The following is a 14,771-nucleotide window of genomic DNA, read 5'->3' as shown; positions in this document are numbered from 1 at the left end:
GTTTTACACCAGATGACTTAGAAAGATTCCCATGAGTGACATAAACAAGAAGCCAAGAAGTATGTATAATATACAAGTATGTATAATATAATCCTGTTTTTAAAAAGCAATGACAGAATTTTGTTTCAGTATTGTCTTCGAATCAAGGTTGGTTGGATCTATGGATGCAGAACCCATGGATACAGAGGGCCACTGTACTACGGCCTTTTACTATGTGGACTTGAGCATCCACAGATTTTGGTATCTGTGGGGGTTTTGGAACCAATCCCCTGCAGATGCTGAGGGAGGACTGTATATCTAACGTCAATGCAGAATTATATGAGCATAGAGGAAATATGAAAGATACTCCTGTATTATTAAAGTGGATTGTGTGGGTAGGCAGGGTTGGATTGGAGGAATGGGGGTTGATGTGAAGGGAGAAAGTAAAAAAACAAAAAACAAAAGTGGTAGATAAAATGCCTCGTTTCTGTAAAATTATAAGCGTGTAAGAGAGAAAGAGAATAGAGGATGCAAGAGAGGACAGTCACCAAGTTATCTTAGGATGGTGGGACCTCAGATTATCTTTAGTTTTAAAATATTTCCATGCATTCAAATTTTTAATTGTGAATACATGATGTTTATAATCGGGAGAAATGAAGTTTTGTTTCATTGTGACAATTTAAAAAACTAAATAGACTATACATGGTATTTATAACTTAGTTCATATATTTCTCCTCTTCCCTCCCCCTCTAGTGTCCATTAGCACGAAACTCCTCAGATAGCTACTGTATTCAACTGTATACAACCTGCCCAGATTGATATCTTCCCAAAAGAGTCAAGAAAAAAGACAGAAGACTGGGGGGAGGGGCAAGTACAATTCACAAGCCACCTGATCCCCTGTGAAGTTAATTTGAGGCTTCTTCTTTGGTGCTAAAAGATTCTCTTAAAGTCATCTTGTACTGTGCTTTCAGCAACTGTCACCTCAAGCCTCTGATACAGACAACTATTTATAGAGTCCTCAGGTGCCAAGTTGGCAGTGGGATATGTATTTTATTCCCCCATCAATCACTGTCTATACGTAGAAAGAATTAAACCGGGCTTTCCTTCTCTTATCTCCCGTTCCCTTCTTCTTAAACATTACTACATCAAAGTCGACACTTGCACAGATATTCAACAGAGGAAATGAAACGACATTCAATCTATCACATTTGTTTCTCTCCTGGTCTTGAAGTTATCTGTGAATCTCTAGTATTTATTCTCTCACATCAGCACTCAGATTCTAAGCTTCAACAGGCTCTCAATTTGCCAAAACCCAACGCTTACAAGAGAGAGAATAGGAAATGGAATAGAAAACTCTAACTGCCCTAAATGCAGCACTTCAGGGTTCATTATAGATTACATGTAAAAATAATGAAATATTTTTATAAACGTGTCTATTCATTCTTAGTCTTTAAAACCGAATAGTGATGAACCTAGTTTGTCAGCTTAGTTTTATGCAATACACAGGAATTTGTCAACAATGACGTACCAGTGGGAACTCTCCATGACATGAATTCAAATTCTGTATGTATAATTATAGTTACGAACACACAACATGGTTTTATCAAGATTTTCATGAGATTATTGACTGGCCACAATGCAACACTGAACATAACATTTCAATCCAATGTACAACTCAATGGAGAAAAGTAAATTAACCACACTTATTCAATTTCAGAAACAGAGGTAATACCTATTTATGAACATTAACTGGAAAAAATAGAACAGAAGTTTATAAAGTGATTAAGCCCACCTGAAACCTGGAGATTATTTATAAACATCCTGCAGAAAAACCAAGAATAAAGGACACTAGGATTTCATTTTTATTACAGAAGCTTTAAAAAAAAACTCTACCAAAAAACTAAACAAAGAACTCATAAAATTCACAAATATGATAAAATTATTGAATTTAATCTACTAGTCATCAAAGCAATACAAATTAGAAAAAGTGCCAATTTTTAAATTATCTAAATTAGCAAAGACTGAAAAACACCTATGATATTCAATGATGCACAATGATATTACTCATTCATTGCTAATGGTACAAACTTTCCCGGATACAATTCAGCAATACACATCAACAATCTAAAAAAAAAATAAATTTTTTTTAATCCCACTTCCAGGAATCCCAAATAATGAAATGATGTATAAAACTGACAAATTTAAGTATAAAGATAGCCTCAAAAACATAACACTCAAAACAACTAAATGTCTAACAAGTGGAAAATAGTCAAATAAATAATGGTTAATTGGTAATAGAAGAATCACATTCAGTCATGACAATTTTATTTTCAAAGAATATTAATAATGAAAGAAAATGCTCATGATACAATGCAAAATTTAAAAAGTTTTACATATAGCTTGGTCTCACTTTTATATATATTCTCCATTTACATGGCATGCCTGCATAATAGGAAAATGTTAATAATGGTTACAGGACTTTCCTGGTGGCGCAGTGGTTACGAATCCGCCCGCCAATGCCGGGGACACGGGTTCGAGCCCTGGTCCGGGAAGATACCACATGCCGCGGAGCAACTAAGCCCGTGCGCCACAATTACTGACCCTGCGCTCTAGAGCCCGCGAGCCGGCACCGCAACGAAAAGTAGCCCCCACTTGCTGCAACTAGAGAAAGCCCGTGCACAGCAACGAAGACCCAATGCGGCCCAAAATAAATAAATAAAATTAAAAAAAAAAAAAAAGGTTACATAACAAATTATATAACCTCTGGAATTAATACTGATATTCATTTCTGTCATTTTCTGTCTACATTTTCTCTATAACAATGATATCTGGGGGGGGGGAAATAGTAAGTATGTTTAAAAAAAAAACCCGCCAAGCCTCTCTGGCAAAAGAAATAGAGCAGGAAAAAAAGCACCTTTAAAAAACTGGACACGGCTTCCCTGATAGTGCAGTGGTTAAGAATCCGCCTGCCAATGCAGGGGACACGGATTCGAGCCCTGGTCCGGGAAGATCCCACATGCCGCGGAGCAACTAAGGCCGTGCGCCATAACTACTGAGCCTGTGCTCTACAGCCCGCAAGCCACAGCTACTGAACCCTGCGAGCCACAACTACTGAAGCCCGCACGCCTAGAGCCCATGCTCCGCAACAAGAGAAGCCACTGCAATGAGAAGCCCGCGCACCGCAACGAAGAGTAGCCCCTGCTCACCGCAACTAGAGAAAGCCCGCACGCAGCAACAAACACCCAATGCAGCCAAAAAAAAAAAAAAAAAAACAATTGGACAACTATCCCCATTGTGTATATCAGGTTAGGGGCAAAACCTGAGAAGTAGACAAACCAAAAAAGAATGTGAGAGTGCCTTCTAACAACAATTTCTTAGAGTATACAACTTTTCATGGCTTACTGATAAAGTACTTCCACCTCTAATAAGGGGCCTCTTAAATAGAACCGCTTTAAGGTTTTAGCTCAAGGATGAAGAGAGAAAAGTAAGTTGGGGCAAGAAGTTCCTACTCTCTTAGCTAAGGAAGAACCTGAACAAGGAGATGTCAAGGAATTAGGGCCCAAAGCATAACTTTTGTTTTTTTCTTAAGATGCACAGTACCTTTATTTATCTATTTTAAAATTAATTTTTATTGGAGTACATTTGATTTACAATGTTGTGTTAGTTTCGGCTGTACAGCAAAGTCAGTCAGTTATACATATACATATATCCACTCTTTTTTAGATTCTATTCCCATATAGGTCATTACAGAGTATTGAGTAGAGTTCCCTGTGCTATACAGGAGGTTCTTACTAGTTATTTACAAGGCATGACTATTTTAGTAAGTTTTGAATAGGAGAAAAAAAGTAAAGAAAAGGCATCAAAGCAAAAATCTGAATGGCAAAAGCTGCTAGGCGGCTCCCAATATTCATTGCTCACCTCTCCTGCAGTAAAAAACCCTGGGCACTGTGCCCAGTTAAGACTCCAGTTCTTTGCCTTCCTGCCCATATAGGAGTGTGTAAGTCCTGACCAATGAGATTTAAGTGCGGTGCAGTAAAACATACCCTTTTTCCCTTCCTCCTGTCTGGGATGCAGACACGATCGCTGGAGCTCTAGCAGCCACCGAGAACCATAAAGTCAAAACTACCTCTGAGGATGACAGAGCAGAAAGACATGAGGAGCCTGGGTCCTTGACTCTGTGGATCTGCCCTATCATCTTGGACCGTGTTCCTTTAGACTTTTGTTATATGAAAAAGAAATCTCCATTTTTTTTTTTTTGGTCCCTGTCACACACAGTTGAAATTAACCTAAACTGATGTACCTGGCCATGTTGAGCTTGTAAAAATTTTTCTCTTGATCCTGTCTACTCTCAGTGACTCCCTTCCTCTTAACAGACCAAAGACTGGACCAAAATAAACAGGAAAAAATAACAGCAGACTACCTTAATGAAGCTTTATGTTCTTTATTATTTTTAAATAAGTAACCTGAACCTTCTAGAGCTCTCGCTCTCTTTAGGCATAACTAATTGAATTGTTTTTAACTTGGGTCTGGTGCTTGACTGATTTTGCGGGTCAGTGGTCCAAGGTAAAAATGGATCCTGCATTACATTAAACGTTAACCTGAAACAAACTGAAGATTTTCATAGCACAAGCTACTGGGGACCAGGAATGACAATGGAGTAGATGTTAGGTCCTTGATTCCAGCCATTCCCTACTCGCCCATTGCTGCTAAAGGAAGAGAGTGGCAATTCAAAGTGAATATCAATCACGGAGTATAGTGTCTGCATAGATGGATGGCCTGGAGTCATTCAAGTGAGCTTCCTCTGGCATTTCATTAACGTTTTTTTGAATGGATGACAAAAATCTCTTATAACCAGTGCTTCCTAATTACCTACAAGGTAACAGATATGTTTAAAAATAGAAAAGTAAATATTTACCCTTTTCCAGTTACTTTTGGATATTTGAATCTGGTTCCCTGCTAGGAGGAAAATACTGTCAATGTGAACTAATTATCAAGAGCAAATTTTCATTTCTAACATCTTAAAGTCTGGTATTGAGAAAACTGTCACCTTGAAAAAAAAAATCTGACCAAGGAAATTTTTCTCTACTGAGTGGAAAAAAACAACAGAACATAACCTTTTTAAATCTTCACAAGGATACAAACATAAGCACTGCTCACAATTACATTCCTCTCTAAGCTATAACCAGGGCTAATCGTAGTGACTTACTGTACACGTTAAATATTAGCCTGAATAACAACTAGCTTCATAACTATAAGACTTCACACTGCATTTTGAATTCAATAACTTGATATTTATTAAACAACCATTCAAGTCATCAAAGCCCAAGTGGTATTTAAATACTTCAAAGTAGGTTTAAGAAGTAGCAGAATCAATTAAAATGACTTGCCCTGTAAGTATATATAAAGTAATTCATCCCCAGAACTAGAAAAGGGCTCAGAAATATTGGTTTTTCCTTTTTATTTTACCACTATGTAATACTCCTGCAATGGCAGAAAAGGAAACTCACTGTCTGGGATTAAGACACTATGGTTTCAAGTCAATCTTGGGGCTATTCTAGGAAGACGACAACTGTACCAAATTAGCAGTTGTAGTTTTGTAACACTACTTAAACCAAGTGGCTTGTTTTGCTTAGAAGTAATCCCTGGTGCCCTGAGAAGATGAGATAATGGATAGTTAAATGGCTAGCTGACTATCCAATCGGGTTTTTCTTTGTTTTAAGAGTTGACTAGTTCCAAAGATTTATGGTATTCTAGGTGATATAAGATTAAAAATTCAATGACATAGCTACATGTAGTATGTAAAGAAGGCGTCTTAATTTCAAAATGAAAGAACTAGTAAGAAAGCAAAAAAATCTGAAAAAATGAGGTGTAATTTCTAGAAATAACTTATTTACAATATTGATAACTAATGACCCTAAGAATCATTATTTCATCATGATGCTCTACCAGTCTCTATTTTTCCTACCGCTAATTTTAGGACCTACCACCTTACCTCAAGTGGAACAAGCGTGAAATTCTATGTCAGACTAGCAGAGGTCATAGCTTTAGTAATACCGATATTTTGGACCTTAAAAATTTTAATACTGAGATTTGCTTATTCATTTATTACATTCTTACTGAATGCCTCCTATGTACCAGGCATTGTGCTTAGAAGCTGGGAAACAGTAAAAATTACCCTAAATACCTTTAACCTGAAATTCGAGTCAACAATCTTGTGAAACTGGGAACAGGGGTGGAGGCTGAGATGTGAGGGGAGCATCTTCATGTGGAAATGTCATCTAAAAGAGGAGTTAATCCCATGAGATTTAAAAAATATTTTAGCAGGTATATTTTGTCAAGTATGACAAAATAATACATAAACCAGCAATAAAAGTTATTATTCAAGTTGCATATAATAGCTGGTCTTCTTAAGATTGATAGCCCTGCTGAAAACGAGAGGGAGTTTATGAGTCTTCCTAGAACTGCAGCTTAGTAAGTGAAAAGACAGATACCTCAAGAATCTCAAACAAAAATAAACGAGTTTACAAGCTGGTCTACTAGAACTTGCTATTTCAACAAGGCAGCCAAATGAGGTAAAGAGACTAAAATACTCTCTCTTTAAACTATGATGCAGTTGATCACAATGGTCAAACCAGTTTTCCTTTTACAGATGAACTGAGCATCTTAAGATTTTTTTTTACTGGTCATGTGGATACTCATTTAAGACTTTCAAAACAGCCATCTTACTTGAAAAGCAAGAGCATTCAAGGAGCCATGTCCAAATCTCGTCTTGTGGGTCTAAATGTTTACCTCCGTCCACTGTCCTCCACAAGGTCCTCTCCTATTCTTTTTTCATAATTTTTAGGCATGGCCAACTAGAATACATGACAATGAGAGGAAAGTAAAAGTATATGGTATATAAAAGAATATTCAAGAGACTTTCTTCATAACCCACCTTGTGTATAACATCATACTAGGCACTTCTTTCCTGCTAACAGTTCTCCAACTATAGGTGCTCTGAAAATCATCATCAATCCTATAAAAGCATTGATGAGAATGTACTAAAAAAAGATTCCAGTGTCTCAGTATCACTAGGTCAGGCTCACATGTGGTTCTGGATTAAGTTAAAACCTAAAGTTAAAACTAACTTCCTGTCTCTCCCAAACCCAATCTTGGTTGAGTTAGTTTACAAGACTTTCTCTCTGATAAAGACCTTACACCACCCTTTTATAACCTGTGCATTACTAAGTCAATAACCTGGAATACTCAGAAGGAAATGGACTAAAGTCACACCAAACATTTCCCTCAGCTTCTTTATCTGTAAGGATAGCAAAATCTATTTATTATTCACTGGACTTCTGTTGCCTAAATGATAGGCAACAGAAAGGGAGGCTTCTGAAGCCTCCTCATCAACTGCTCTGAGCCTGCACTATGTCAATCTTATATATACATTGTTTTAAAATACATATGTATTGGGACTTCCCTGGCAGTCCAGTGGTTAAGACTCCAAGCTTCCACCACCGGGGGCACAGGTTGGATCCCTGGTGGGGGAACTAAGATCCTGCAAGCCACGTGGTACGGCCAAAAACCAATAAATTAACTAAAAAAAATAATAAAATACACATGTATTCACATATATTATTGCATTTAACTATCATAGTAAGTAGATACATAAGATTGTAGGCTGCATGAGGACAGAGGTTTTTGTCTGATTTGTTCCGTGCTACTGTCCCGATACCTATAACAGGGTTTGACGCATAGTAGGGCCTTAATAAATATTAGCTTATTGAATAAACAGATTAATGAATAACTATGAGATTCATGGGCAAGTATAACGTACATTTTTTTTTTCTGCATGAGAAAATTTTAATACCAATCAAACGGATTAAGAGACTGCCCAAGATCACATGGCTAAGAAATAGCAATGCATGTAACTGAACGGAGGTTTCTAGGCTCCAAATCCAGCATCCTTTAAGCAACTGTCTCACCTGGGGCATATGTATCCTCTTACAATTTGGAATGCCAGGGGAAATGAAACCAAAGATTAGCATAGCACATCTTCCCGGAAAAAGACTTAGATTAAGTTACTTTAGAAAAAAAATTTTAATATATATTAAAGTAACACCAGTCATGGAGCAGATTTTGGGAATTTACATTAATTTCAAAGATAAAACTTGAATCTATAAACACCTTTGACATTTGCAAACAGCCACGTGGACCCTCACTGCCATCTGAGTGTCCACCTTGTTTCTGCACTATCAGCCCTCCAGGCACTTACATGGTAAAGTTAGAGAAGCAGCTCAGCAGAAAGCAAATACCAAAGCTCCCACAGTCCCAACACACCTGGGGCTTAGAGTCAACTCTGATTCCTCAGCAAAGCTAGGAGGGACAGACTGCTGCTAATTTATACGCAGCTGCCTCCAACGTCCACCATCTTTATTTCTCTCTCCCTGGCAGTTCATGCAGGCTTGGTCTTCCTCTTTCTTTCAGCAGACAGGACCATAAGCTCACCTTTCACTGCTCTAGACCAGCATTCTTTGAACTGGGATACGTGTCTGAAGCAAAGCCAACACTTCCCAAGGGGTTCACCATCATAGCTATAAGTGAGTCAATTTCTAAATCCCCAACTTCCAAATATTCTCGTCTGAAAACTGATCTGCCTGAAACCAAGACTGGGATGGAGGGACATCCATCTCCTGACGAGGGAAGCTGTCCTTCATCACCTCCCCTTCGCAAAGGTCCTTCTCCCACTTTACAAAAGCAATGCATCTACATCACCTTCACCAGATCTTTCTAATCTTCATTACCCCAGGGTAATGAACACAGGGCTCAGGGCGACTAACAAAGGAACAAAAAGAAATACAGTATGCTAACACATATATATGGAATCTAAGGGAAAAAAAAAAAAAAAAAAGGTCATGAAGAACCTAGTGGCAAGACAGGAATAAAGACACAGACCTACTAGAGAATGGACTTGAGGATATGGGGAGGGGGAGGGGTGAGATGTGACAGGGGGAGAGAGTGTCATGGACATATATACACTACCAAATGTAAAATAGATAGCTAGTGGGAAGCAGCCGCATAGCACAGGGAGATCAGCTCTGTGCTTTGTGACCACCTAGAGGTGTGGGATAGGGAGGGTGGGAGGGAGGGAGATGCAAGAGGGAAGAGATATGGGAACATATGTATATGTATAACTGATTCACTTTGTTATAAAGCAGAAAGTAACACACCATTGTAAAGCAATTATACTTCAATAAAGATGTTTAAAAAAAAAAAAAAATGCTGATGCCTGTTGAGGAGTCAAGTCTCCAGCATTTGGGTAACTCCTTCTCGAAGACAGGTAATTTCTACTTCTTTGTTTTAAACAACCTGAAATATTTAAATAAAAAGAGCCTTATGGCCAAAAGAAATACAAAATACTACATTTCAATTTATATTTTTTTGTTACATAAGACAGAGTGATCAATAAGACACTTTCATGCATAAAACTATATTACATTGGGAGACACTGCTTTGGGAAAGATCTCCAGTGTTTTCTTTATTTACTGCAAGTAATAAATCCTTCCTTCTACCAAAACAAACGAACAAACAAAAAAACTATATTACATTGGGATAGAATTCTGTAGGAGAAGGGAAATGGAAATATGAATTTAAGGAGAAAAAGGAAAGATGTAAGAATTTTACTGTTAAGAACTTACTCCTGCATTTTTAAAAATGAATGATACTGGGAATTAAATATAGATCCCACTACAGAGTTTTTTAAATGATGTAACAATTTAAAAAGTCAACATTTACAGTATGCTGAAAAATGACATCCTTTGCAACTATTTAAACTTAGGATGAAAAGTTTTAGCAATGAACTTAAAAACGTGCTTAGGGTGCAGGGTTTTACAGAATTTTTAGGCACCACAAGAGCAAAAAAGTTGTAAGAACACTGCTGTAGAACAACCCTGCAGAGCCCTTCCAAGACAAAATATTGAAGAGACAGAGAAAGAACAATTTCCCCACTTACCTAGCTTTGAGCGAGGATGGGTTGATAATGGGGTGAGGATTAGCATTCTCTCCCCCTCTTCTTGGTCATAAACACATTTGTTGAACCTGGTTCTGCAGCCAAGTTTCTAAAATTGATGATGAAGTTAGATATCTGATCTTAACTGCATTGCTGACGGGGATTAGACACTGGCTGAAGAGATGTATCTCACTCCTAAGGAGAACCGCTGGAGTACTTTCCTTTTAGTCTCCAGAAAGACTCATGAGACCATACCATAAAGGCTCACTAATTTTGTATTTATTTTATACGATGACAAATTTCGCCACTGGGGATGGAATACTGAATGCGTCTGCCTGGCATTTCATTAGTGACATGCACGAGGCAAAGAACTGGAAAGCTCTTACTTATTGTGTAGTTAGTATGTTAAACATGGCAAATGTCCTAAGGAGTAATGTCAACAGACACATCTACGTACCCTAAGCCCTCAGACTCCGCTTTTTTCCTTCTTTCTCAGATTCTGTACTCTCTTCTCCTCTGCCCCTTACCTCTTTTCAGCCACTCCTTTAGGAAGCAGAAAATCATCTAGATATGATGGATGAGGCCGGCGCTTAATTCGATGTCTACACTGTTTTAAAAATATTGACTTTCCTGTCCTCAAGCTCTCAGAGAGACAGTGGGGCTATTTAGAGCAGACGTTAGACCTACTCTAAATCTACTCCCATTTAGTAGAAGGAGGTAGTACAGTTTGAGATAAAAGGCGTCTTTAGAATCGGAAAGTCAGCTGAAAATCAGTCCACCATTTACTAGGTATGTCGCCCAATTTCCCTAAATCTCAAGGCTCGCAAAGTCCTTAAAATGGGGTGCTAAGGATGAGACAAAATACATCAAGCACTTAGAAATGTACCAGCACATAGTAGGCCTTCAATAATCGACAGTTATGAAATCAGATGTTTAATGGTTTTAATGATTGCTTAAAATAGCCAACAGTTTTCTCTTGACATAATGTCAACTACTGTTATGTTTTTCAATTTCTTTAACCTCTTTGAAAACAAGTGATTTGGAAAATGACTACCTTTCATGTCTAAGTATAGGGTGTGCGTGTATAAAATGTACCTGCAGTACTAAAACTAGCAAAAGGACATACACAGAATGACGACTGCACAAATTTCACATATAGCATGGTGGCATATCCTTAACATGTTCTAAGCATTGCTGTGAAACATTTTAAAACATAAGCATGGAATCTATCATCAGTTCTTTTAAAATCTATCCAAATGTAATTGGTAATCTAACACTTCCCCCTTCAAACTAGCAGAGTTTTTTTTTTTTTTTGGTTGTTTGTAAAATACTTATTATTTTAAGGCTGTAGGGACATTGGTACTCCCACAATTCTCATTTGTGTATAAATGAGTACAACCTCTAAAGCAATTTGACAATGTGTATCAAGGACTTAAAACGGATCTACATGCTTACTCAGCAGGGAAGGAATACATACTAACTCAAACAAACAGATTTATGTACAACAGTATTCATTACATCACAACTTAATAATAGTAAAAAATGAAGCCGCTTGATGTCCACTGCAGGGGACTAGATATACAGCCATCATCCCATGGAACATCATGCAGCTTAAAAAAAAAAAAAAAAAAATTAAATACGATGGGATTAAGTGAAAGAAGCAAGGTATAAAGCAGTATTTGGCTATGATTCCAAATTTGTGTATGCCACTGTGATTCTCAAGCAGGAATAAGAGAAAACTTACAATAAAGAATTGGAATTACACGTAGTGATCAAAATCCATTCCACAGCTTGAAAGGACACGCTGTTAAGACTTCCTACCCACGTCCTAATTTTAAAAAGAAGTGTGGGATGAGTACACTGCTGATTCAAACCCTTTTTATGAATGGCGGAGAGAGGAAAGTGGATAATAAAGCTAATACGTCTGCAACTGGTATTCAGTCTCTTTAAACTTTCAGTTTAATGAAACTTTTGGGTGACTTTTACACCACACACACCAATGTTCACTACCTAGCTAGTAAGTTTTGGCGGAGTGTGCAGAGATGAGAGACAGTAAGAAAAGGTGAGGACTCACATAACCTTCCAATATACACAATTTTGTATGGTGTAAGAGTAAATGAAACACTGTCAGCACACACACACACACACACACTCTCTCTCTCTGATTCAGATCTATAGACGCATATTTAAAGCACGCTCACTCTAAGCAGAAATGCCTCAACACACCACCTGACCCTCCCTAAACTCACGTGCACTTCATTACTACTTTTAAAACTCTTAGTTTATTCCCAAAGCCCACCACTACCACCACCAATCAAACAAGGCTAACACGCACGCCAAGACTGTTTTCCAGCGTTCATGAACTTTCCTGCCTTTATTTTTCACATCATTACTTCAAATGTCTGATCTAACCCCGCAGAAAAGAACGGGAACAAAAATGCCTTTGGATGTTTATACGTCTCATGTTACTCACTCCTGTACTCCAGAAAAGGAGTAACCCAAGTCCTTGTGACTTGAAATGACATCTTCCTGCTCAGTGCTGTTCTGACTTGGCCTGTGTGACCACAGCTCTATCTGCTTGCCCGCCAGCCTGCGCCCAGGTGCTTCTAGCAGCCCCACAGCAGAAGCAAGCCTGTTTCTGCAAACAGCCTGAAATCGCACGAAGCCAAAATCAACTGAAGTTATTACCAAAACAAAGGACAAAACACACCTAAACTGCCACCTTACATGTCAGAACTCTCAAACTGAAAGGTATCTATTTGCTTGACAGTATGTACATCCATCTACTGTTTGCAGATGTCAACCTGCAGAACAAACAGCTGGGAGACGTTTGGTTGGTTTCTGATTGTCAATTTCAGGAAACACAAGCATTTCTTAGTTCCGAGCTCACGTTCCAAGTCAATACAGGTTTTGGTGTATTTTCAATTTTTTTCCAGGCTAGAAAGGCGCTAAGCTAATAATTAACCTTAAGCATACCATCACCTCTGCTAAAAACATTTTCTACACACAGCCCTAAATTACTTTCTCTTCAGTTAAACAAAACAGACAAGCTGTAATAAAAGGTCTCCGAGAAATGTGATCCCTTTTGGTCACCCAGGAGCCTTTCCCCTAAAATCTGTTCCTTCTTGTGGCGGAGGGGGAGGAGAGTATCCAAAATAAAGGTGCCACCCAAAGCACAATTATTTTGTAAGAAAGTTGCCTAAGATAACTCACACAGGGTTTCCCAGGTTGAGTAATTCTTACAGGCGGGTGAGGAAGGACAGCTCGCCTCCAAGATTACTATCTGCAGAGGCTTCCCTTATGTTGATTTTTTTTTTTTTTTTTTTGGCGTCCTTTTTAATTATACTACGAGGGCTCTGATTTTCACACCTCTAGCTGCTGCTGGGGGGAGTTGAGAGCGACGTGCCAGGGCTGCGGCAGCCGCTCGAGCCAAGTCCAACGCTGGGGGGCGGGCAGCCCACTCCCCACCGGGTCCCACCCTCCCGGGCACACGCGTGCAGAGACGCGCCGAGGCTGCGGTCCGCGGGCGGGGACTCACCGCTGTCCAGCCGCGCGATCTGGGGCAGTCGGTAAGTGCTGACCAGCAGGTCCAGCGGAACGGCCACCGAGCTCCACTTCACATCCTTGAGGCTGCAGCCCAGCGAGGGCGCCGGGTCCATCTTCCCCGCCTCCTCCGGCCCCGCGCTCCCGCCGCCGCCGCCTGCACCACCCGCGCCTCGGCGGCCGCCGCTGCTCGCACTTGCGGTCTGGGGCGCGCGGAAGGCGCCGGGCACTCCGGTCGCGGGCAGCCCGGGGGCGCGGCGGCTGCGGCGGCGGGGAGGGAGGGGGCCCGCGGCCGGCTCAGCTGCCGCTGCGGGACATGGCCGGGGCGCCCCGCGTGCCCTCAAGCCCGGAGAGGACTCGCAGCAACCCGGCGGCGGCGGCGGCGGCGGCGGGCGGCGGCGGCCGGGGTGTATGCGGCGGCTCCCGCTCCGCCTCCTCCTCTGGCCCCGGGTCTGCAGCTGCGGCGGCCGCCCGCTCGCCTCCTCCTTTTTTTACCCCTCCTTCCCTCCGCCTGGAGCGTGTGAGGAGGAGCCGCGGGTCTGAGAAACGCCATAGCAGCGTTCCCAGCACTGACTAATCAACAAGGTACGAGCGACGCCTGCGCAGCTCGGGGAGACACCGCCCCCGCCTCCGCCCCCGCCTCCGCCCCCGCCTCCCCTGCACCACCCGCCCCGCCCCGCCCCGCCCCGCCCCGCCCCGCCCCGCCCCGCCCCGCCCCGCCCCGCCTCCATCTCGGCCTCCGCCCCCTGTAGCCCGGCTGGCTCCGTTCGGCGTCGGCTCGCCAGTCTGGCCGCGGCGCAGGCGGCTTGGCGCGCTCTGGAAGCTTTAGCTTTCGCTTCCCCGTCCGACTGTTCGGGGGCCCTGCACCCTCGCCCGGGCGCCACCGCGCGCCCGCACTCCTTCGCTGCCCAGGGCCTGCCCGAAGGGCGCCCTGGAGGAACGCAGCGAGCTCAGGAATCTTTCTCAGTCGTCATGTCGGGCACTCTCCCGTCTACCCCGACCCTGTTAGCACTGGAGTTGCTACTACAGGACACAAAAGAGACCTGTTTGGTGCCCATCTCTTGAGAGTGCCACAGACAAACGAAGCTGGGAAAGGCAGGCGGGGAGCATCCCCTGCCGTGTCCTCCGCACCCCGACCCCCGCCCCCGCCAACCCTACAATTATCCAGAAACGCAGCTGGAAGTTACCCCCAGCAGTCTAGACTTTGGCTGCTTGGCAGAATGAAAAAGGCCGAAGCACCGAGAAGCAGAAAGGCAAT

General features: G+C 41.4%; 1 protein-coding gene across 2 annotated transcripts in view; it reads right to left on the bottom strand.

The window, feature by feature from the left end:
• The window catches only part of GAREM1 (GRB2 associated regulator of MAPK1 subtype 1), a 206,267-nt gene extending 192,552 nt beyond the window's left edge, over positions 1-13,715 (bottom strand). For both annotated transcript variants that reach the window (XM_061169975.1, XM_061169976.1), the window contains exon 1: positions 13,509-13,715. In XM_061169975.1, coding sequence (XP_061025958.1) covers positions 13,509-13,629 — 121 coding nt within the window. In that variant the 5' untranslated portion in view covers positions 13,630-13,715. The remainder of the gene's footprint in view (positions 1-13,508) is intronic.
• Between the last annotated feature and the right edge of the window lie 1,056 nt (positions 13,716-14,771).

This window comes from Eubalaena glacialis, chromosome 15, assembly GCF_028564815.1.
Source record: "Eubalaena glacialis isolate mEubGla1 chromosome 15, mEubGla1.1.hap2.+ XY, whole genome shotgun sequence".
NCBI lineage: Eukaryota > Metazoa > Chordata > Mammalia > Artiodactyla > Balaenidae > Eubalaena > Eubalaena glacialis.
This window is presented reverse-complemented; position numbering and strand designations above follow the sequence as displayed.